The sequence below is a fragment of the Grus americana genome, chromosome 1 (genome assembly GCF_028858705.1).
Source record: "Grus americana isolate bGruAme1 chromosome 1, bGruAme1.mat, whole genome shotgun sequence".
Taxonomy (NCBI): Eukaryota; Metazoa; Chordata; class Aves; order Gruiformes; family Gruidae; genus Grus; species Grus americana.
In genome coordinates this window covers 192,395,604-192,420,866 of record NC_072852.1, presented here as the reverse complement: position 1 = coordinate 192,420,866, position 25,263 = coordinate 192,395,604, and the positions used below count along the sequence as shown (strand labels likewise).

At 44.8% G+C, this 25,263-nt stretch overlaps 1 protein-coding gene across 3 annotated transcripts; it reads left to right on the top strand.

The window, feature by feature from the left end:
* Positions 1-3,660: 3,660 nt before the first annotated feature.
* SERTM1 (serine rich and transmembrane domain containing 1) lies at positions 3,661-22,320 on the top strand. Of its 3 annotated transcripts, XM_054844098.1 has the most exons (4): positions 3,661-3,741; positions 5,368-5,497; positions 10,797-10,895; positions 19,674-22,320. In XM_054844098.1, the coding sequence occupies exon 4, from the start codon at positions 19,859-19,861 to the stop codon at positions 20,180-20,182; it is 324 nt and encodes a 107-aa protein (XP_054700073.1). In that variant the 5' UTR covers positions 3,661-3,741; positions 5,368-5,497; positions 10,797-10,895; positions 19,674-19,858; the 3' UTR covers positions 20,183-22,320. The 3 variants fall into 3 exon arrangements, with proteins under 3 accessions (XP_054700073.1, XP_054700084.1, XP_054700094.1); XM_054844109.1 differs by lacking the exon at positions 5,368-5,497 and having other exon boundaries at positions 3,668-3,741; XM_054844119.1 differs by lacking the exons at positions 3,661-3,741; positions 5,368-5,497 and adding an exon at positions 4,773-4,795.
* Positions 22,321-25,263: the final 2,943 nt, after the last annotated feature.

Genomic DNA, 25,263 nt, shown 5'->3' with positions numbered 1-25,263 from the left:
TTCTTTGTTGACTGATTTCGTAACAACAGAAAAAGTTCTGCATTTCACTTTGTAGAAGCCCACAGAAGGCTGGGATTGTATCAGTTTCTTCCTCCCCAAGCTGTGGTACACCTGGAAGGAAGACTAAAGCAGAAAAGACCTTGTGAAGCCAAGCAGACAGCATCCGCTACACACAACTGAAGCGGATATAGCAACTGTCTTGGCAGATGTTCCAGCAGAGTGGGGGAATCAAGAAGCTGCTTGCTTACTCCACCACCTAATGACTCTGAGCAGGTACAAGGAATCATATCAAGAACCGTCAAAGCAGTAACAATAATAATATGCAATTTTTCATACTTTTCTGTGCATAAAGCCATTAAATCCAGTAAAGCCATACTGTCTCATGGACAGCCAAGTAGCAGCAGGAATGACACTGAGCTCTGGAAGGCCAACTGGACTAAGCATCGGTTAAGCCATATCTCTTTGACATGCCCGCTCCAGGCCAGAACCTCAGGGGCAACCATACCCATCCAGAGTGCTCTCCAGACCTTCAACCTACCACTCTGACTCCAAGGCAAAGTCAGTACCTAGTTGACTGTAGCTGTATTTAAAAAAAAAAAAAAAAAAAAAAGAAAAGTGGCTTTGTAAGGAATTTTTTTGTGTTCTCACCATCTGAAGACTCTCCATGTATTTTTCTGCTTTGCTGTTCCTTCATCTTTTTTTCAAACCTTTTCTGAAAAGATCTTTTCTGTCTTCCTGTTTTTCTGTTTAATGCTCTAATGGAATGTTTTATCTTTGCAAAACATTTTGAGATGCATTTTGCATGAAAGACACTGTCCTGAGGAAGGGCCAGCTCATACTGTGCTGTTTGCACAGAAAGCGAGAAGGAGGAAGAGCAATAAAAGAGCGACTTAATTACTTTGGAGCTGCAGTGCTTCCCACTACCACGGCCTCTGCATGAGGTCCTGACGCAGCCACCGAAGTTGACTGAGAGACGCATGATCTAGCTGACAACTCCTCTAGCGCTGCTTTAACCAATGTCACTGAGCAGCTCACAGCAAATGAATAAGCCACAAAGAGCGGCAGGACATCAGTGATGTAACCCAAGCTAAAAAAACATCAGGAAATATCAGTGACCTCTAAGAAGCACAAAAGCCTTTCTGCCCCATTCTCCTCTGCTGAACAAACACGTACCCTCTTCTAGCGGCACTGCTCACCTCCCCTTGAGAGATGCTTTATTCAGGAAAAGAGTGAAAAATCAGAGCACAGCTGCAAAAATGAATTCCCACTCATTGCTTAAGTACTGGTATCTTTTTGTAGCTATACGAGCTAAGATGATATGACCTAGCCTACATTACATAGGTTGAGATTGTGAGACATATTGAATAGATCTGGATCTGACTTCTGAGCTTCTCCCAGGACCAAGGATTACTAATGACTATGCCTGATGCTGTGGGGTAAGCACATTCATCAGTAGGAAGCACTTAGGAATCTCCTCATTCCTCAGTGGATTAGGCTTTGAACTAAAATCCACTAAAGTGAGAAAAGTCCAAGGGATCACAATTTGTTTTCTTTAGAAAGCACCAGTAATTTTTTTTTTGGCCAGTGCTAGCAACTGCATGCTTGGCTTAGCAGCCCCTTCAGTTCTGTTGCATTTGCCTTTTCTTCTCTTCTTTCTCCCGCTTGACCTCAGAGGGAAATTCTTGCTGTCTGTCCCTGCTTTCAGTTCCACTGTTGAAATAATTGAGCTGTAACCAAAAGAAGCATTTCTCTGGCCTTCTTTCTCTTTTCAAGTTTCAAAGATTTTGCTTTACCAATTTTGCTTCTCCCATCTCCTTAGAGTTTCATACCTGGGCCCCTGTCTATAACATGATAAAATCAATATTGAGCGCTTTAATCCACCATCTGTCTCTGTTTATATCCAGTGACATCCCAGACACAGGACTTGTACCAAAGAACCCTCTAGTCTGAGTATACAAATAAGAAAGGATATAGCAAATTCTCAGTATTTTGGTTAAAATGGTTTCAGCGGGATTCTTCGCCTCTGCAAGTTAATCATTGCCAGTAGCATAGTAGGTGTCTACAATATTTTTTTCCTTACAGATTCAACAGGCTGTGTGTGTTATTGCCACAACAGCTCATGTAATCAGCAGCTCCACGTCAAATGTGCCCTTTTCTGCAGTGGCTGCAAGTTGAACTGAGCCAGTGGCCTGCTTTTGGATTAGGGATATCATAGCAATCACTGATACTCTACTCTTTTTGTGTTCATATACCGTACACATGACTTTGCCCCTGAGAAGCCAAACCTAAACAAAAAACACCACAAAACCACAGAAAACATTGACTTCCTTTATCATAGGTAAAATACGGAAAGGGCATTTTTATCACTTGTCAAACCCGTCTCTTTTGCAAGTCACTGAATTCAAAGGTTATTATCAAGCAGAAATTTAGTTCATTCCTTGGGAATTATTTTCCCTTGAAGATTTGTGTTTTATTTACTTATCCATGTGTCTTGTTCCTCCAAAACTGACTTTGTTTCATGGCATCCCAAGTTAGTCTTCTACTGAGACTGTATAGACTATATCAAAGAAAACATATCTCACAGAAGTGCCTCCGCAGCATATTACGAACTGCGCAGCTCCCAAAGAGCAATTTAAAATGAAGAACAACCTTTTCCAACATCCTTTTCAGAACTGCACATGGACATTAGCCAGACACAAGACTGAGCTGCAGAGGGTGCATTAAACTCCCCATCTGCTCTTCATAGTGCTCATCACTGATTTATAACCCACAGTAAAGTCATTTGGCCAAAAAAAATCGTAGTGGATGAGACAAGTGCACCAGAAGCCAGCTGAGCCTTTCCTCAAACAGTGTCCACAGAAGGAAATGTGTCCCAGCCAGCCAGCATTTTCCCAATATTTGATTCCAGAGTATGTGATATCTGTAGGTAAGACACTCTCCAAATGAACTAGCAAAGCCAGATTTTGTTCTCATTTACACTACTTTACAGGCATTATCTGACTTGGTCTTGGCACAACTATTAACTCACTCCTGTGTAAATGATGTCAAAGCATCCTTGAGGGCCTCAGCAGCTTTCCTGAAAACTTGGAAGAGTTTTCAGAAAGACACCTGCAAGTTTTCGCTTCCCAGGGAGCCTGCTTTTCTAACCCACTCCTTCATCGCGCCCAGCTCCTGGTCGTGGTGCTACAATCTGACCCGCCGCAGACTCTGCCACGGAGGAGCCTGCATTTCCCACGGGCTGCTCTGCCCAGTTAGATGTAGACTTCACACGGTCTCTCTTTGGAAAAAGGATCAGCCTCGGGAGCTCGAGCAGCACATTTCAGCGGTGTATGCTATGGGACGGCCGTGGGATGGTAAGAGGCAGGTGTCAGTGCGGGTTTGTAGGATGCCCGATATATCCCGGCGACTTCCATCCTCCTAACAGCAGCAAGGCGGAGGGGGTTCGCCCCCCCCGGCGAGGTGAGTGGAGCACGGGGGGCCCGCCGGGCTGGCAGTGTGTCCCCCAGCCCCCCGCCCCTGCACTACCGCAACCCTCCCCGCCACCGAGCGAAGGGGCAGGCGCTGCCCCCGCCCCGCTCCGGCCCCCGCAGCCGCGCAGCGCCCCGGGGCTGGGGTCGGCGGCCGGCGGGCGGGCAGCGCGGCGGGGACGGGCGAGGGGCGGGCCGGGGGCGGTGCTCGCTCCGCGGCCGAGCAGGACGGCGGCGGGAGCGGGAGCCGGAGCTGCAGCCGGAGCCGGGCGCGGTGAGCGGGGCGCGGGGCTGGCCCCGGCGGGGCGGCTGCGGGCAGGAGGGTGCCGCGCTGCCAGCTGCGCCTGAACCGAAGCATTTCGGCGCGGTCTGGTCCTCTCCCTCTTTAAGGGGAGGTCGGCACTTTGGGTTTAGGGTGTTTCATCTCTCTCCCCGTCTAAATCCCGGCGCGCTTTATTCGCGCCCTCGGTGTGAGCTGAGGCTCGGCTGGGTACGGCTGACCCGCTCCGCTCACCTTTGTGCAGCGCCGAGCACCGCTTCCTCCCGCTGTCCGGTGCCGAGCGGTGCCTTAGCGGGGCTGAGGCGGGTCTCCCAGCAGGGTTTGAAAGCCGCTGTGCGCACGGGGAGCAGTCGGTGTCTGTCCTCCGTGCCTCACCGGCTGCTGCTGCTCCGGGAGAGTCTGCTAAACGTTCTGTCTTTGGCGTGCCGTAATCAAGGGCATTCGATTTTCATGTGTGCTTAACCTAGGTGTGTGTTAGGCCTGTGTTTGATTGTTCCCAAATCTGTTTTGGAAAAAACCTGGTTTTGTGCTTACGGACTTTGTGGGTTGTCAAAGTGCTTGGATTGAATGAACAGTTCTTCGTTTCGGAGAAATTGCTTTTGCTGGAGGCAGAGAGGGGAGCGCTTTGTGAGAGTGTGGGGACAGTGTCTGGGGGTGCACTGCTTCTGGAAGGAGGGATGCCGAGAGAAGGGAGGCACAGGTTGGTTTCCATTTCTGAAAGATGCTGCAAACTAGAGGTTTGATTGTGCGAAGTGTTGGGTCATCACTGTGCAAGCACATTTTTGGTTCTGTGGGTATAAGCATAGATTGCCACTCGTGTGCTCTTTCACATTGTTTGCAGGAAGATGACAGGAAAGGAATTGCTCCCTCTGCAAATAAATTGTAAAATGCCTGTCCAATGTACCGGGAGCTTAGACAGCTCAACGTGGAAAAAGAAAAGAGGATGGATGCACAAAAACGTGCCCTTTCCAAACACTTTACATCTAGCTATAAGCTGCAGGCTGTTACAATATCATCTCAGTAGAGGTAATGAAGTTTGGGACAGAAAGTAAGTGGAGTAAACTCTTCCTATCCTTGCAAATGCTAAACAGTAGTTAGAGTGAGATTGTGAAAATAGTGGTAAAGGGCTGAGGATTTGCCGTATTGCTTACATTTTTATATAAGCAAAGACAATTAGGAATGCATATGAGTATTATTAAATTTAATTCTGAGGTGGTTATAGTAGAATGGGATAAAGTGGAATAAAAGAAATGTATAAAATCCAGATCATATAGGATGTACACAGTGCTGGCAATTTTATTGTGATAGGGGATCCAGCTGAAGGGTTGGTGTCTGTTTCCATTACGATTTTGCTTTTTACAGTCATTTTGACTCCACTCAGACTTTTTCTGTGCCTGAACAGACTGAAAGGAAGGGCAACCTGAAACCACCAGCCGCCTCCTCTCTCCTATTGTGCCTAGAAGAGCTTGTCCCCCTTAGGGATGGTTGCTGCTGGTTGTTGCTGGGTACTGGCCACCTCTTCCTCAGACTGGGTCGTCCATATCACCTAAGGTGGGGGAAGAGGAGGCAGGCATGTCACTCCCATCTCCCTCATGTTTCCCTGGCTTTCCTCTGCTCCAGCTTGCAGGCTTGCCTGCCTGCAGACTGCTGCTTGCTATATCCAGCGTGCGTGCATCGCTGTCAACAGGAGAAATGCTGTAGGACCTTGGACTGGTGGGGCTATTTTCAAGTCTACTCTAGTACCATCTAGGTGAGTGTATGTGTATGCATGTGTTTGGCTTAGGAAGTTATTGCTGTTTGCATTTTGTTAATGTTTTCAGATGTAGAAGGCTGACTGGGATAGCTTGTGTCTGCCAAGTGGCTTGGTTCATAATTGGGTCTTACTGGTGCAGCGCAAATTATAAATTGTATTCTGTAAATTCCCCATCAGAGGCAGGAAGCAGTGCAGTTTTCCTCCTGGTGCCCCATCTATGCAGAAGCAGAAGAGGAATTAGCTCAACCATAGAGTACATCCAGAAGTTACTAAAAAACCTGGTGTTTCTGATAGGTTTGAGACTTGGAATTTAAATACTAAAAAGTCAAGGCATTTTCACCTCTACCTCTTACGCTCTCTTGCAAGCACTCCTCCCCTTGTGTCTTCATGACTGCGGTTACCTCCTTTTCCTGGCTCGCACAGAGGAAATCCTGTTACGGCATAGTCGATCAACGGCACTGCTGCAAAAACCCACCTCTCAGCCTGCCGCTTTGGCTGCGTCTCCCTTCTTCGTCAGTCCTTCTGCTGCTCCCCCTTTTCCCCTTCATCTGACACGTCAGTCACAGGCTTCACTTTGAAGTGTCCTCAATAGTCTCCCCGTACGTGATGTACCACCTCTCCTTTACCAAGACATACCCCCTAGACTTTGATCAGCCCGTGCTCTCAGCATCTGTCTCCCTCAAGCTATCACCTTTGTATTTCCCTGAGCTTCCTTTGCGCTTACTTGTAGCTTCATACAGGCACCTTGTCCATCATTTCAATAATTTCCCTGATGTGTCCCAGCACGTTCGCTTTTGCTGTGATGCCTTCAGAGGCTGTCTGGTGAGATGCTGAGACAAGCCCTCACCCGTGCTGCCACACATCCCTGTTGCTGGAATTAGTCTGGCTCTGCATTTGAGCACAACAGTGTCCTCTAAAGCTAGGACACCTGAGAGGCAATGTCGCACAGATAACTCTATCTAGCACCAGCAGAAGCTCTCCTTCCATAGTCTGTGTTATCTTCACTTGCTCTTTTTGGTATTTCAGGTGCAACCCTGCCCCCTTATGCTTACACATTACAGCGTGGTTCACTGCAACTCCCTTCGCAATAGTGTTGTATCTTTGCATAAGTTATTGCAGACTGTTTTGCAAACAGTGACAATATGTAAATATTATGCACACAAATACAGATATGATAATGCCACAGTCTCTTTGTCAAGGGAAGGCATGCAGCCTGCACTGGTAAAATAAGGAATGGCGTGAGGATGGAGATCTTTTCTGTTATACCATTGAGGGGAACTGTAGAATCGAAGGAAAAGGCCATACGTCTCTTGGTAAAGCAGGCTGAGGCACCTGAGTCGGGAAGCAGAGTTACAGCGAGGAGAGTTGCTGTGATAGCACATCTGCGCCTAAAATTCCCTTGACATTTAAGTTCACAGTACGTAGTTGGTACTGAATCTGCTTTTTTGGGGGAGAAAAAATTCTGAAACAAAATGATGCATTAACAGAGGTTTCTGTTGAATAAAGTGTACAAATTTCTATCCTAGCTTTATATTGTCCCAGGATTTCTAAGTAGGTTAAACTGAAATCTGCTTGACATTTTAGGGTTTGATATGGACCATATACTTTCTTTGTTTATATAAAATATATTGAAGCATGTGTGTCAGCTGAATTTTACCATAGGAAAGTGTTTTCTTATTACTCTGGACTCCATTTACTGGCTCACAACTTCATTAGCTAAGGACTAATAACCTCCTTTACTAGCGAAGTTAAGGGCCACTTTTTGTTTAGCAGAGCCCCTTGCTGAAGCCTGCAGGGAGGGCTCCCGAGACCTGCTGTCACGATGTGCCCACGGGTGGTGGACATGCCCCCGTGGAGTACAAGAGACAGAGGCTCTCAGCGACGCTCGTGTGTGCAGCCACCTCATCTGGCACTGGGTGGGATGCTGTGCCGCAGCACTGGAGGAGACAACAGAGACCTTAAATCCATTCGCTTCCAGATTTAACCACATTTTGTCCTAAAACTGTATTCCTTGTAGGTGAAGGGTACTGTGCCCGATATTTCAGATGTTTTTTTCCCCTTTACCTCGAGGGATGCCAAACCTGAGGGTTCAAGCCCTGCAAGTTGTTAGTTAGCTTCATGGGTGAGTGTGATGGAGAAGGAAAGCAAGCTCTGGTAACAAGGACTGCTTGCCCTGGGGCTTGATATTTTATCTGGTAGGTTTTGCTCTGCATAAATGATGTGGAGGAGCTGGAGCACTGCCCCATGAGAAGTCCATGTGGCTTCAGGAAGGGTGAATGCAGAGCACAGCCCTCCATTGCCACTTGGGCCCAAGCGTGGAGCCCAGCATCGGTCCCCTTGTGTCAAATACAAAAGGTGGTTATCAGGAGCCCATATTAGGAGTGAGGCATGAGCTAACAAAGCTTAATTAACTTTTGTTTGTTCTGAGATTAATTGTATCACCATCACCCCACACGTGCTGGGTGGCATCTTCTCCCAAGAGGCTTATCAGTGTTGGGATGGTCCACACAGCCGCTTGCAGCTTCTGCAAGGAGGGGGAGCAGGAGTGGGATGACTCAACCGTGAAAGGAGACGACAAGACAAAAGCAACTGAAATACTTTCATATTCTTGTTCCAATGAGGGAAATGGGGTTTGACTGATTTTTGTTTTAATTTTTTTTTACGTTCCTTTCTTTTCGCCCTGTGAAAAAGTACATTCTAATTAAGCAGCCATTCCACCCTACACAAAATTTTCTGTTCAAACAAAACTTTCAAATTTGGGGTTGCAAGAAATCAAACGAGAAGTCATTCCACAAAATGCAGAAATTAAGGAATCCCAATACCCACCGATTCCTCCCTCTTCCCTGGCTAACCTTGCCCTGGACCTCGTTCCAGCCTGCTGTCTCCACGGGCACCCGCAGGCTGTTACTTTGGCAGTGACATCTCGGTGGCAGTGTTTGACTGTAGAAGTCAATTACTGAGACCTAAACCTATTGGGGGGGGACCAAACGGCTGTGTGAACTTTCATGTTTCTTCTTCCTGACCATCCGCTGTCATTAAACTTTAGGAGCTTGACTGTCTTTGAGGTTTCTGCCTGGGGTTGAGTTTGTCTGAAAGTGACCAACAGGAACAAAAGAATCAAGGGAATAAAGCTGGGACTGGACACCGAGAAATCAAATATCACCCATCACTATGGTCAAGGAAGAGTGGGATTTTGAGGTCTGTTGGGTTTATTTTAGCAACCTGTAATTTTTCACAGGAAATTTTCAACAAAAGTGCATAATAAATATTTTTAGCAAACCAACACAGGAAAGAAACTGATCTCCCCAGTGACTGTGTGTCCTTTGGGTGAGATTCAGACTCACACTCCCATGAGAGGCAGGAGCATGGAGGGTCCTGTTTCCCCATCTGAAGTCCCAGATGTACAGTGATGAGACTCCTTTCCCCACTGACATCCCGAGAGATACAGGGAACAGATAGGTCCCTGCTCCCCACTTATCTTATTGGCAATGGGAGTGAATACAATGTTTGGGCCAAATTCTGCTGTGCCTGAACATGGTCAGTGTGAGCCTCAGATGTGGGCTACTGCCGCAGCTGAGACTGTGAAAATAACTGCGAAGGGCATTAGACTGGTGCAAAAAAGGATGCAGGACCGTGGGATACAACTGTGTATGCCTGTAGATAAGCTTCTTGATGTTCTGGTCCAAATATTTCTGTGTTCTACAAAGGTAATTAAAATCTCAGACCTCTCCAGCTCACTGTGTATGCTTGCCATTTGAATATGAATGCACGCATTTAAAGAGCCTTGAGGATGCATTGTGTTTTGCACTGCATCTCTGGCGCGTTTAATCAGCTCAAGATTTGGTAGGCTCTGTTCCCTTCGCCTTGTCGGGGATTGGGGCGTTGCATTGAATGAAGGGCTAAATGGGCAAGAGCAGTGCTCTGTGTATCTGGGGGGAGAGGGACTAAAAAAGATCCTACGGAGACAAAAGAAAGCTGGAAAAGAAGCAAAATCATTTATATTTGTTTTGTTTGAAGATAAACTCCATTTTGCATTCGTGCCTCTTTCCCCGAAGAGAGGTGCTCTGAAAGAAACAAAGGGAAGGGAAAGGGTCTCTGCTACTAGTAGAGAAAACTGAGGGGCATAGGAGGTCTTTGTTACGCGAGGCAGATTTGCCAGCGAAAAGGTATATGGGGGCTGTTGCATCTCCGTTTCCATCCCAGTACCACTACCTGTCTCAGCCTACGTGCTTCTGGGCGATGGGGTGCATGCCCTCACATCCAGAGGATGTGCTGGGTCTATCCCCGGGGAAGCCCACCTCGGGGTTCACCTGCAGCCTCCCACCTCTCCTTCTGCGTGATCAGGAAGCTGTCCGACTCCCCTTGGGTGGAACATTAGTATAATCGATGTTATCAAAACATTTGGATTTCAACAATGCTGACTTTTAACAGCTGCACTAGATAATTTTCTTTATTGAACTTGGACAGGCTTAAACCATAAGTGATTCAGTGGTTGAAGGGATGAAAGCAACACAACAATGCATTAACATTCATCCCCAGAGATCTGCTTCTCTAATGCAGTTCAAACCAAATGTGCTGAAAGGGTAGAGCTCGGAGATGTATAATGATTGTGCAAGTGTCTTTTCTTTCCCGGAGGGGAGGATCTTTTTGAAAGTGGCCCTACTTTTCCTTTAATCTGCATCATCTGGGATTGTTTCTTCATATACAATCAGTTTAATTTGCTTTATTAAAAACAGTTCAGGGGCCACAGTTTAATTTTAGGTATTGAACGAACGTAGCACACAAAAATCTCCTAGATGTCTTGTGCATATACAATATTCAGTCTGGGGATATCAGGTAAGTGAACTTAAACTGCAGATTGTCTGAAATAAAGAGAATAAATAAATAATGGCTTGTAATCCAGAAAGACCTGATTCCTGGCAGGAGTCCTTAGGGGATAATGTGAAATGAACTGGAATGCAGATACAGGGCTCTGGTGCTTAAAGCAGTGCCAGGGGACAGCAGGCTGTCTTGGTCCTGGAGCACTCTGCAAAAGAAGAGAAGAAAGGTGTTATCAAAGCATGGCTGTAAAGCAGAGATCAGGAACATGCTTTTGATATTATACATGCAGTGCTGTAACTGGACAGCAGAAGGATGTGGCTAGCAGGAATGAAACAAGCCAGGATTCCAGTCGGTTTGTTTTCCTCTGAAATTTCTGGCACTGAGAGCAGTCAAAATTCAGCACTTTTCCTCCCTGTTTTTTTTTTATTAATGTAGTTATTACTAAACTCTTAGGCTTTGATTTTCTTTTTTATAGGGGCTTATCTCAGCATGCAGTCCCTTTAGATTTGGGCGTGATAACTAACCACATCCTGCGCATCGGACATTTGGCTTGCATCCCCGTACCTTCCTGCTTGTAAGTATTTTATTCATTCTCTTTGCTTGTTTTTCTCTTACTTTTAAAGAGCAGATTGAACTGACAGGCTCTGGGTCTGATCCTAGGTCATGATGTCTTTGCTTTACATCGATATAAGTAAGTCTATAATGTGCAGATCCGTGGGAAATGTAAATGATAGAAGCATTTGATCCTATCTGAATTAATCTAAGTCTCCTTATGGCTCTGAGAGTTTCCTTTTCCCAGCCCCCCACAAAACCCCAAACAAAATATAACTTGATTTTAACCTGCAAACAAGCCATCTGGGCACTTGTCGTCTTAGATTTTAAAAGTCATAAATTTAAATCATATTAAATCATAATAAAAAAATGAAATTAGATCATAAATTAAAAGGAAGACTTTCCTTGTGGCAGGAAATAGTTTTTCCTTTTCCTTGAGTGCACTCTTTTATTGAGTCAGTTGGTGACTGATCCTATTTCCCAGGCAGAGAGGTAAAGGGATTCTGTGCTCCTGGAGGGTCCATCTGTAACAGGAAAAAAAGCATCCTACTTGCTTTCAATTGCCAAAGGCATTTGTGCAAGAATAAGAAGTATTAAGGATCATATTCTTGCTAAACTCCAAGTGAGCAGTCATTCTTTGCCTTTGCTACGTACATTTTCAATGGAATAAAGTGTTGCTAACTTCTTTTCTGTCTAGAGCTACTGTCTAATTTAGTTGTATGATGTTAAACTGCTATATTTTTCCAATCTAGAGCAAATCGCCTTCCAAGGCTGAAGGGTTCCCTGTATGTAAAGTTCATTCAGTCTTTTGATATGAGCACGCAAACGTATTTTTAATGGCATTAAATGCTATGTGTTACACATTAGCTGGAAGAACCATATGCGTTGATATAGTCCTATATGCTAAAGGAAATAAATGTAGAAAACGAAGATGAAAGAATTAAACCAGAAGCTTGGTGGCCTTCGTACATATACCGAGTTAGTGAAGGTTAAGAGAAACCTTAATCTTTTTAATAGATCTAGTGAAAACTTGCTGCCAGCTTTTGGAAGTAGTCACTATGATAACAGGACTTGGGGGGGGGGCGTGTTGCCGACAGCAACACACTTTTAAGGATGAGGAGGTTTCATCCTGGAACTGGCATCACCGTATCGCCTGGGCTCTCTTCTGGGAACCTTCGCGATCCTCCTCCTGCTCTTCCTGCCCTGATGCTGAACGAAGGAGAGGCGATTCTGGTTTCAGGTCATGAGGGGATGATATCATCATCTGCTCGCTCCTGGCTTTAACTTTCCAAAAGGGCAAAAGAGAGCAGAGAACACACTTGTGAGTCCCTTCATAGAGATAATCAGTGTCATCTTTAATGAATGTCCTCTGCCTCCCCTCTCCTACTCAAAACAAAGAGCTGTCTGCCTCATATGGAGCAAGCAATTTTTGCACAGATCCAGAGTACCATCTAAGCAACTAATCTCCCTTTCCTAGCCATTTCCTAGCCAGATTAATGGCCAGTAATTTCAGTGCCGTTTGCTAACCACCAAATCCTCCCCATCAGGGGGATGGTCTCTTGTGGGCACTTGTTCCACTAGTGTCAGTGTGCATCTTCGAATCTCATCTCCGTGTCCCCTCTGGACGCACACATGCGTGCAAGCGTGGGAGCTGGATCCACAGGAGGACAGTGTGTGCAGAGATAACGAAACCTGGTGGCCAGAGGCTCCTTCTGCCAGGATCCATGGACATCTGACGTGGGTGCTGGGTCAGCAAGCAACTCCCTGCCCCCCCGCAGAGCCCTCTGTTTTAGAGAAGATGGTAGAAATCTAATCCTCCTGTTGCATTCAGCCTCTGCCTTTCTGTATACATTGGGCTGAAAGCAACCAAAAGGGGTTTAGGTTTTTAGGGAAGGAAGGTAGATACCATTAACAGCATATTGATGTCTGACAGGACAAGGGACCTCACTGCTGTAACATTTGGCAAATTAAGCTCTCCTCTGTTAGGAGTTGTTCACAATAAGAAAAGGTCTTTTTAGAATATCTTCTGACTGCGAAGAAAGAGTTGATGGGAGATTGTGACAAAAATGTTAGTTTATGTAGCATAAAACCACTGATTTTCTTTGATGTCAATTTGTCTCTCTGCTTAAACATTTAAGTCTCTGAAATAGCCACGCTATTTCTCAGTTTGTAGTCACGAAAAACCAGGAAGAACCAAGAAAACAAAGTGCTTATCTATGGCTTACGATTTCCCAAGAAAATCAATCTACCAGACTTATCTTTGCTTCTTGTTCCTCAACTTTTAGAGCCGCAGTGGTTGTGACTATGCTCCATTAAATTATATTTCACTGAACCTGGAGAAATAGAATTGTTGCATCAAGAAATGCAGAGAAATACAATACAGGCAACTGGTTGGTAAAGGATTTATGACACTGGGACTATGAAAAGCAGTCTGTTTACTGCATGCCACCCTGGAGAGTGCTGCTGTCTCATTTAACATTCACCTTTGAACAGAAATGACTACTGTCTCAGCGATGCTCAAGATTAAATTGCATATGTTACATATAATTGGGCACCCAGGGCATATGGTAATTCATGAGGCCTCCATTGCTGACCCCGTTTCCATTTTCTGAAGAAACAGGTTTTATGACAGGTACCATCAAAGATGCAAACAGTTGATATCTTTGGCATGGCTACCCAGGCATGATACTGCATGGTACCTGGGATTTACCTCTTACATAGTGATGATTTACTTAATCCCTCATGTCCCCCATTTGCCCTGCTTTTGGTGAAGGCTGATTTGCCTATCTCCCCCTTAGCATGGGATAAAAGAAAAGATGCAAAACTCCAGCTGAGCCTGCCTACAGTATCTGCCAGGTAGCCCTACCCTTGGAATAAGAGTTGGTTGTCCTGTGAAAAGCGATTCATACCGAGGACATGAATGGATGAACAATGCACAGCTGGAGGATAATACTTAAAGTGTTTCTGGTTGAAAAGCGAGGATGTACAAATGCCACCATGTGTCTAGCAGGGCCTTTCCTTGTGTGCCAGCCCTCATATTAGGGGACTAAAGTAACAGAACAAGGTTTTGCTCTCTTGTATGTCTAAAACCATCAGAGTGGCGGTGGAGGCTGTGCCTTCTTGGTACAGTGAGTTGTTTTACTGAAGTGCCTGAATCTATGTAAGCAGTTTGTCCATCAGGGCAGCAAGGCTGTGTAACAGCAGAGTAATAGCAGGAGGAAAACTCAGCCAGTGTCAGAAAGGCAGAGTATGACCTGGGACTTCCTGCAGTGGTGGGCCTGGGCTTGATGACTGAGGAAGCCTCCTCAAGCTGTGCATCCCTGTCCTGGCATTGCAGAAGTGCTGCTGAGAAGGTAATCCAGATCCAGTGCGTGCCCCAGGAGACAGGTCCCTGTTCTCCTGTACCAGGAGTTTTTGGGAAGCCTTCTCCTGTCAGAGTTCCTCTCCATCTCTGGTCATTCAGCAACAGCACTTTAAATTCAGGCTTTGCCTTAAACCAACTCAACTTTCCAACAATAGAAAAGGGAAATGTATGGACCGCTACAGAATGGGAAAACTTTGGTTCCTTAGTTGAATTCCTTGATTGGTTTATGGCTCTCTGGGTTTATTGCAGTTAGCCACTTTCAATTTTGTCATTATACTTTGAAGTCAGTGACGAAATTCCCAATCACTTTTTTGGGACCAGATTTGGGCTACAATTTTTGATGATGTTATGTTTAGTTTTCAGAAATGCACAAAACCAATTACTAAACAAGAAGGTGAAGTTAACACCTAGCTTTACTGGGGGGTTATTCCTTTGGGAGGATGAGGGTAAGAGAGACAAATGGTTGATGCCACTTACCTTCTTCTCCTGGCAGAAGCGGGAACCTGAGCCAAAGCAGTACCCGTGATGCACTGAATAAAACTGCTTGTGGATCCCCTTCTTGAAGGCTGGGAGGTCTTATTTGCGGTGTGGCAGAGGTTCATGCAGCCCTAGGACTGTGTAGCTGCATTTCGGTCCAGAACGGCATTTGCACTCCTGCCCCACATTGCTGGCTGAGCCCTCCTGGCTGCTCTCCAGTGGGGTTGCAATGCTGGAACAGCACCAGGGAATGTTGTCAGGGATCGGGATCGCATCCATTTTATTTCCGTACATGTTTTGTACCTTACCTATGAATCCTACTCAGATACCAGGACCAGATATGTTCACACTTGATAGGATTTTGCTGTTTTACTCCAACAAGGTACAGATGGTTGGTAAAAATCCTTTTAGATTGAGTAGGATGTTACACTTTTAGGTCCGTATTTTTAAATTTGTGATTAAAACAACATAGATTTTTTTTTTCTTCCTAAAATACTACCCAAAGAGCCACTTTAGCTGAAGCTACATTTTATGGTGAGATTCATTTACACATCACATCACTACACAGTGTGAGTGAGGCAACTAGGATCTGGGCCATAGTCATTTGGAATCAGAGTTTACAGTGTCTCTGATCTCACTACAAAATATTTGGTTAAAAATAGCCCAGCTGACGTTGTAAGACCTATAAAGGCTCTGATCTAGCAAAGCATGCACGTCTCTGCTTAAAAGTGAGGTTCTGATTAGTCCTATTTAAGACCATAAATTTTCCACTAACTTCAAAGAAAGTCCCATGCCAAAGTTCTTCCTTGTACCAGGGCCAAAACAGTTAATCGTAAAAGTAGAACATAGATCATCTCAAATTTGTGAAGAATGTAAAGACTTTTAACTTCTGCCATGTTAAAGAATTTATGTGAATTAATTCCTTAAGTTATTATAGATGTTATAATAACTCAATTAATAATGGATCTGCTTTTCATTATGATGAGGAATCAAGGATAAACATCTTCTATATCAAAGCTTATCTTTTAAAAAGGATAAATTAGCTATAACACACTTAACTACTTCCAGAACATGAAATGAACACGTATTGTTCCATTAGTTAATTTTGGATCACTAAATTAAACACAGTTCAAAAGGAGTATAATCTCATAAGGATCTCTCTTTGTTCAGTCTGTTGTGACTTATTTCATGACGTAGAATAAATACTGTTTCTTGTGGGGCTAAATACTGTTAGAGATAGAAAATGGTTTTGGTTTAGTATATTTTATGCATCAGTATGAGTTATATGCTACAAGGGTAAGAGTATTTTTATCCGGTATTCAGAAGCAGTTTTGTATTCCTGCATATCTTGTAGACTCTTGGGATGCTTGATTAAGACTACCGAAAGCTCTGCAGTAAAGCAATAAATGTAATAAATAAATAATAAAACAACATCCGGAATGTAACCTTTTATCCATGACAACATGGATGTGTATGTAGTAGTAAATTAATCCAGGCCAGGGCATAGGCCTGTCATCATCTCTCCTGTTGAACTGGTGAACACACCTCCTGACATGGTTTTGGCCAGCCAGCACCCTCCAAGCAATGCCTGGACATATTTGGGGTTAGGGTTGGCCATCATTCATTCCCAAAGGCAGCTGTGATTTGGCCATCCTGTCCATGGGGACAAAAGGAAGTTTAGCCATCTTGATGCAGCATGCCACACAAATTGTCCCTGAGACCAGAGAATAGCCTTGACCTGTTTTATGCAGTAGTATAGATGTAGTTCTGAGGTGTAGAAAATAAAATAGGGTTTAAATATGTAGAATTAGATTCTATCTACTGCTTAATGTAGTCCTTGTTTACTCAGGCACTTAGGGCTTTTTATGGCATATAGCATAGCCTCCTATATTTAATTTACAATGCAAAAGTACAGTGGGTAACTATGCAAATAACTTCAGTGACTGGAGAGCAAACTTCTTAGCATGTTCAGTGGATGTCTCCAAGGCTTCTGTGTTCTCAGAGAAGAAACAGCACCAGCAGAAAAGTACCTTATCCTTCTTAAGGATCTTTAGTCCAGGTTGGGTCACACCTAGCGTCAAAAAGTGTCAGCCTCTTGAAGAAAGAGGTGCTTTGCTAAGTTAGCAGAGGTAGCGTGTTTAAAGGGAAAATTATAGGGCAGACCATTGCTGGGAACAGCGCTGGGACACTTTCATGGAAACTCAGAGACACTTGGGCAGTTGTGTGACACACAGAAGGACAGACCATGGACTGTCTCATCATTACTTCAAGGGCCTGATTCTGTCTCTCTGGCTGATGCTGACAGTGTTTGCTCGCTCTATCACCATGAAAATCAGTGGGATTTTCCTCAAAGCCCCTAACTGCAAGTTGGAGATAACTGTATTGAACTGGGACCACAGGACGAGGCTGAAAGCAAGGTCAAGATGAGAGGGACCACGCTGGGAACATAGTTCTGTACGGATATTGTCTTCTTTGTGGGAGGAAAGCTCGCTGCCTTTCCTTGTGGTGCCTGAGTGTCTGCAGTGAGAGGTTGACCACAGATGGATGGATAGAAAGATTGCATGCGGATGATTTTATGCAGAAAATGAGCTTCATTTCCTACCTTGCATTATCTGTTTTGTATCAAAACAAAGGCAATGGGTTACACTGTATAATTCAGCTATAGCACACCAGCTTTTTACAAGCAATTCCTCATCACCAAGCCTTCTCTTATGCTTCCAGACTACACCTGGGAACTAAATACGTCAGTTTAAAGAAAGGCAGCTTAGCGTACCCTAATCTGGTCACCCTGTGCTACTCTGACCTTTGCCAACACCCAAGCGTCCAGATTCAAACACAAAGTGGCTGGAGGCAAAGTTTTTTCAAAGATGGGATCTCTTTCCCATTAGTGTTCGCTGCCCTTAGTTCCCTCGTGGTTGCTGAGCTGCCAGGGCTGCCCATTCCCTCAGGATTTTGCTTGTAGGTATCAGAAGCTGCAATATTTCCCTGAAACATGCCTGCCATTGAGATCTCCATGGCAGCATTACAGTGAGATGCATTTTGATCTTTGAAACTATTTGATCCATTTCATAAATATAGAGTAAGAAAGCAGGTCTGACATCTTCTCATTCTGGGTATCTCTGGCAAGGTAGTATAGAGTAAGTGACTAATGGTAGTGGATTTAAGTGGTCCCCAACTGAAATGCCTCTGTGCAAACGGAGTCGGAGACCTGCAGACACCTGCAGGGCTGTGATTTCACTGGCATCACGGAGATGTGGTGGGATGGCTCCTGTGACTGGAGTGTTGGGATGGAAGGGTACAGGCTCTGTAGGAAGGACAGGCAGGGGAGACGACGAGGGGGTGTCACCCTCTGTGTCAGTGACCAGCTGGAGTGCATGGAGCTCCACCTGGGGATGGGTGAGGAGCCAACCGAGAGCTTATGGGTCAGGATTAAAGGGAGGGCAGGGACAGGGGACATTACAGTGGGAGGGTCTGCTACAGGCCACCCAATCAGGAAGACCGAGCGGATGAGGCCCTCTATAGACAGATAGGAGCAGCCTCACATTTACAAGCCCCGGTCCTCATGGGTAACTTCAACCACCCTGATAATCTGTTGGAGGGACAACACAGCAGGGCATAAGCAATCCAGGAGGTTCCTCAAATGTGTGGATGATAATTTCCTCCTCCAAGTGATAGAGGGGCCAATGAGGAGCAGTGCAATGCTGGACCTTGTACTCACCAGCAAAGAGGGGCTGGTGGGGAATGTGAAGCTCAAGGGCAGCCTTGGCTGCAGTGACCATGAAACGGTGGAGTTCAAGGTCCTCAGGGCAGCGAGGAGGGCACACAGCAAGGTCACTACCCTGGACTTCAGGAGAGCAGACTTTGGCCTCTTCAGGGATCTGCTTGGTAGAGTGCCATGGGACAAAGCCCTGGAGGGAAGAGGGACCCGAGAAAGCTGGTTAGTATTCAAGGGTCACCTCCTCCAAGCTCAGGAGCGATGCATCCCAACAAAGACAACATCAGGCAAAACTGCTAGGAGGCCTGCATGGATGAACAAGGAGCTCCTGGACAAACTCAGACACAAGCAGGAAGCCTACAGAGGGTGGAAGCGAGGGTAGGTAGCCTGGGAGGAATACAGAGTAGTTGTCCGAGCAGCCAGGGATCAGGTTAGGAAAGCTAAAGCCCTGACAGAATTAAATCTGGCCAGGGACATCAAGGGCAACAAGAAAAGCTTCTATAGGTACATCAGTTATAAAGGAAGACTAAGGAAAATGTGGGGCCTCTCTGGAAGGAAACAGGAGACCTGGTTACTTGGGATATGGAGAAGGGACTGTTTACAAGGGCATGTAGTGATAGGACAAGGGGCAATGGCTTTAAGCTGAAAGAGGGTAGATTTAGATTAGGTATTAGGAAGAAATTCTTTACTGTGAGGGTGGTGAAGCACTGGAACAAATTGCCAGGTTTAAGGCCAGGTTGGATGGGGCTTTGGGCAACCTGGTCTAGTGGAGGGTGTCCCTGCCCATGGCAGGGGGGTGAGAACCAGATGATCTTTAAGGTCCCTTCCAACCGAAACCATTCTCTGATTCGTCATCCATTGTGGTGTTGAGCAGCCTTGCTCATCTAGGCTGGGGAGCTGAAGCCTTGAGAGGGATTTTTGTTCCTTGACTAACTTTATCCACAAAACAAATTTGGATTCAAATATGTCTATTCCATATAAAGTACATTTTTGATTGTGCCTCAGTTAAACAACTCATGGTGGGGAAGGGTCAATTTTAATTCATTGATGGGGAGGATTTCTCCTAATCCCTGCATTTTGCAAAATAGAGATATAAAGATAGTTGTTAGTTAATGCTTTAGGAATTGCAGCTTAGTGCTAAGGAATAATAATTTGTAAGTCTTAAGAACTAGATTGTCTGAGGCACACATTAATTCACATTATCAACTAGTAAATTAAACTTGTTGTTTGTTTTTTTCTTGCAGTTCCAAAGGACACAGTCTTACATTGTCCTGGGCTTAAGCAGTAAAGGATAAATTTTATCACTGGTTGACTTGTCATCTCTTCATTGTGATGGAAAAATGGTCGCCTAAAATAAACCCTCTGTTATGCTGCTAAAACTGCCTTTGACTCCAAGATCAGTTGTAATTTTTAAAATACAAACCCAAAAATGTCAGAACCCGACCCTTCATCTGGATTTGTAGGAAACATGGAAAATGGGACTTTTCTGGAGCTGTATCCCACATCTCTTTCAACTTCAGTGGATTCATCACCTGGCCGTTTATCCAATGTCTATGTCTATGTTTCTATATTCCTTAGTCTCTTAGCTTTTCTCCTTTTGCTATTGATCATTGCACTTCAGAGGCTGAAAAACATAATTTCTTCCAGTTCCTCCTACCCAGAATATAATAGTGATGCTGGAAGTTCTTTCACTAATTTAGAGGTTTGCAGTATTTCTTCCCAGCGCTCTGCTCTCTCAAATCTTTCTTCATGAAACTAAATGAAACGCACAGGGAATGGAAGAGCTTTGTCTAGTTTCTTGGGGAAGTAGTGCATGCAACATTTGCCTTAGGAGACTATTATGAAGAGGTGGCTTTTAAAGTTTACTTAGTTGTTGGGGTTTTTTTCTTTCATTTTTTTAGTCTTCGTTTTGCCTTTTACTAATGTTCTTTTTTCATTTTGGACAATGGATAATGACACTTGATCATCGTTTCCTGCCTGTAATAGTGATGCTGTCTTTTTCTCACACATATACGGTGTTCATTAAGAGTATTCCTGCCAAATTGTAATATGGTTCTATCTGGCTGTGTCATTTTTCTGCTGTAGTTGTGACCCCTTCCCTGGTTTTGTATCAGTAATATGCTGACTACTTTTCTTTTTCCTTTTTTAATTAGATAAGGACTTCTAGATGAAATCCCTATTGCAAAAGTATCAAAAATCAGCTTAAATTATAAATATTGGGACAATTTAAAGTTGTTTGTATTGTTTCTTTTTTAATTTTCACATCTTTTGCAATATTTATTGATGTTTATAAAACACGACTAAAATCCATTTGTTGAAGAATGTTGCTTTTGTTTAGTTGTACTCACAACTCATTCTGTATAAAGTCTCTGTATTTCAGTTTTTGAGTCTCTTTGGCTACCTTAGTAAAGTGACTACAATAACGATGCTCACTGCTGAATGTGTGGAAGTATTTTTGGACCCTGTTGCATCTCATTTGCCTAATGACTTGCTCCTGCAGGGGGCAGCTTTTGCTGCTGAACCATAAATACAACACGATTCCTTCGCATCCTTCACTGGTCCCCTAGCTTATTCTTAATGGATACCAGTACAAACCAGTGGTTTCTTTTAGAAGATCTGCATACAACAACCATAGCTGGCAACTGAGTAAGTCCTGTAACTGTCCTTTAGGTACAAGACATTTGTACTTGTGTGAGCAGGGCCAGCAGGGACAGAAATTGCTTGTCCTGGTGAGGACTGTCTGGGATGGATTTTGTTCTGTAATTTCACAAATGCACACTGGGGTGGAGGGGGGACATGGGGATCTGTGTGATGGCCAGGCAGACCTATGCTCTGACACTCAGGAGGTGCAAAGTGTGCCTGCAGAGGCTAGGAAGAGATGGGAAGGAAAAAGGCAGTGGTTCTGCCCCTGTTCCCCATCAGCATAAGGAGAGGCCAGAGGTGTGCAGGTGAGAAACGGATAATCTTTCACAATATCTCACTTACCTTTGCGATGCCATGGTCTGGGTTAGCATTTCCCCCTGCCCAAACTGTAACTTGGCATTCAGTTTCTGCAGTAAAATAATTAGCATCATTGTGAACAGGATCCTGTGGTCAGCTGGGAATTAGGGAATTGGGCCGGTCTCAGCAGGAGCACGGGGCGACTGCTCTCCCTGCGCACGGCGCTGCTGCCCAGCCGATGGGTTGGGGAGCTGCAGAAGACCTCCCGACCAGATTTGTTACAAATACCCTCCTGCCGAGCTGTCAATGCCTTCATCACCAGGACGCGTTCTGCCATTAACTACACAGGCTTTAAAAGAGAAATGTGGAAAACCCGGGGTAAATATAATCATTAGAAATGCAGCTGTTCAGTGCCAAACAACACACAGATGATTCTGGAGTCGATATTTTCAATTTTTAAAAGTGAACGTATGGTATGGTAAGTGGTAATGACTTACGGTGGTGATTAGCTCCTTAAAAAGGTCAAAGAACTTGCTGACTAATTAAGACCTTAAGCCTGCAGGTTTGATGAATATATTTAGTTTCTGGAATATTTTATTCATCTAGACAAAAATTTCTTGTAAGTAAGTCACTTTTCACTGTAATTGATGACAGGCCTTGGGAAAAGAGTTAACTTTTTAAAAGTGATCGAGAAACATTATTTCCTTCCTGAAAGCTCTTCCAAATCCCAAACCTGTAACAGAATGTATTTGTGTGTTGACTGGTAGATAAAAATAAATGAACTGTAAATCAAGATGGAGTAACTGTTCAACTATCTTCTCTTATCTACAAAGTTGTAAATTTGTTGCTTCCTTTGCTGCAAATGCAGGAATGTAATCAAAACCAGAGATGAGACCACAGGTTGAGATGGGTATTGGTCCCAGCAATATGTTTTCCATTACTAGTTTATGCTTGTGGATATAGAGACATTTAATATTAAATACAGACTGTTGAAAACCCATTGGCTTTGTTCAATGAGCCGTTGTCAAGCTTCACAAGAGCAAAAAGTATTTCTCAGACTGCACAAAGTAGCAAACGTAACTGAAACCACACATTTGATTTTGCTTTGTAGTTTACTAGAGTCTATTTTTTTTTTTCCACTCTGTAGTGACATATGGGACTATACACAGTCACCATGATTTCAGCTGAGTTGCACCTGTTCTCTTCAGGACAGATTTGAGTAGAAGCAAATTGGATCCAACAGAATAGCATCAGGAGAAGCCCCAGGCAAAAAGCACCATGGCATTTTTGAGGAGTACTAGGTATTTGTTCTCCAAGAAAAAAAAAAAGGAAGGAAAAAAAAAACCAACAACAACCCAAAACCAAAACCAAACTCAACCTGATCTAGAGTTGCAGGGATTTTCCACCATGGCAAATGGAAAAACAGATTAGGTTCTTAATTTTCATCATTTTTTTTTGTGTTTTCTACCTCTCCCTCTCTCTGTCTCCCCTTCTTTCTGTCACTCACAAACCAAACAAACCTGGACAGGCTGGAGAAGTGGGCAGAGAGGAATCTCATGAAGTTCAGCAAGGTAAAATGTAAAGTCCTGCACCTGGGGAGGAATAACCCCAGGCACTGGGACAAACTGTGGGCTCATCAGCTGGAAAACAGCTCTGCAGAGAAGGACCTGGGGGTCCTGGTGGACAAAAAGTTGACCATGGTCCATTAACACGCTCTTGCTGCAAAGAAGGCCAAGAGCATCCTGAGCCACATTAGCAGAAGCACTGCCAGCAGGTCACGGGAGGTGATCCTTCCCTCTGCTCAGCACCAGTGGGACACCTGGATTGCTGTGTCCAGTTCTGGGCTCCCCAGTACAAGAGAGATGTGGAGCTACTGGAGTGAGTCCAGTACAGAGCTACTAAGGTGATTAAGGGACTGGAACATCTCTCATATGAGGAGAGGCTAAGAGAGCTGGGACTGTTTAATCTAGAGAAGGCTCAGGAGGATCTCATCAATGTGTATAAATACCTCATGAGAGGGAGGAAGAAAAGGGAGCCAGGCTCTTCTCAGTGGTGCTCACTAACAGGACAAGAGGCAATGGGCACAAGCTGAAGTACGTGAAATTCCATCTGAAAACAAGAAAATATTTTACTGTGAGGGTAGTCAAACACAGGCACAGGTTGCTCAGAGAGGCTGTGGAGTCTCCATGTATTGACCTGGGCAACCTGCCTGCAGCTGAGCCTGCTTTAGGCAGGAGGGCTGGACTAGATGATCCTCAGAGGTCCCCCATCAATGCTGTGATTCTGTGATTCGTGTCAGTGAAAAAATTCAGTGGTTTCTAGCTCGCTGCCTCCTCCTGGTGTGTTTTATCAGCTCTGGAGCTGAGTAAACATCTTTACTGGGGAGTGATTTGTTCAATAACTTGTTACTGAAGAGCTGCTCTGTACCTCCTCCTGCCTGCAGCCACACACTTTTCCACTGCCTTTTTGTGGAGTGGGTTCACATTTCATAGTCCGCTTTTGCCCTGGGCCTCTTTTATTTTTACTAAGCCCTCTGACAGCAACAGTGCCATTAGCATTAGTAATGCATGACTCCAAGACTGCATTGCTTTAGTTCAACAAGTACGGTCCATTTAAGTGTAGTTAATCAAAGAGTACCTGGTGAGTGCTGTAGCAGCCTCTGTAGCTAAGACTCTTGGACTGCTGGCCACCCTGGCCTTACTGTCAAGTTAACCCATCATATTCGTTTGTCCTCAATGTTACCAAATTATTCCCTTCCCTGTCTTGAAACAGTGTCATGCTCTTCACCTAGCAACTCCTCAACTCTGTGGAGGGTTTATTCCACTGAATGAATTTTCTCCTTTCAGCCCTTCTCTTCTTGCCAGATCACCTGCAGAGTTTGTCTCTGTAAGCTCAAAGTCTTGTCTGGATTTCCTACAAATACCTCTTAACTTGGGAACAACTCTTACTTTTCTTCCACGCAGCTTGTTTCCCCTCCTCTTTCACTGTCAAACCCTGTGGTACTCTGGCAAGGCTGAATCCCCACGGAGCATTGTGCTCTGCTGTACTTTAGCTTTTTTCCTTCAGAGTCTTTTTTTTTTTTTTTTTTTTTCACTGAGATGACTGGGAAAGACATCTGCGTGGGAAGGTTATTTACAAAGTCCATATACTTCCCATTCTTCTTGACGGGACCATTTTTGCTGCATCTGTTACGGTTGTCTAAGGAAACATTGTGAATTACAGCCCAGCTGCTTCCCCAGCTGAATGGCCTTTTCACATCCTCAGCCCCTCGTCCACTCCCAAAGACAATGGCCCCGCTCTGTGGCTACAGGAGAGGATTACATGCCCCAAATTCAGGGTGCAAAAGTAGCCTGAAAAAGTCCTCTTTTTTTTGTCCAAGAAACGGGGGCTTGCTCTTGCCTATGTCTTTGGCGTAACAGAGCAGCCCTCAAGCCGCTTTACACTAAATGAACTGTGCGAGGCCAGCCAGTCTGGTGTGCAAATGGGACTCACCTGCGATCACAGCCCCACTCTCACACCATAGCTCCATAAAACTCCTCGCTCTGTCAGGCCACCCATAAGTGGGGTGGCCAAAACTTGCCAAGATGCTGTCCCAGGCTGGGGCTTGGCCAGGGCCACTTTGCTGATGCTACACAAATACGTTTTCATGGCTCCTCCCAGCACTGGAGATAAAAGCAGCATCAGCATCCTGTGGATTTGCTTTCAAGACCAGGTAAGTGCGTTAGTGTAATCATGGTAATCACCACCCAGGTGACAGCAAGCATGACCAGGTGAGATGAGCTATTTTTCACTTCTTTGGGTGTTTTCCTTGGTTTAGATCAGTAGGAGCTGATCACCACTGTAAGTCTGAAAACCTGGCAGGTGGCTATCAGCAGGTCTAGGATCCCTGTGAGC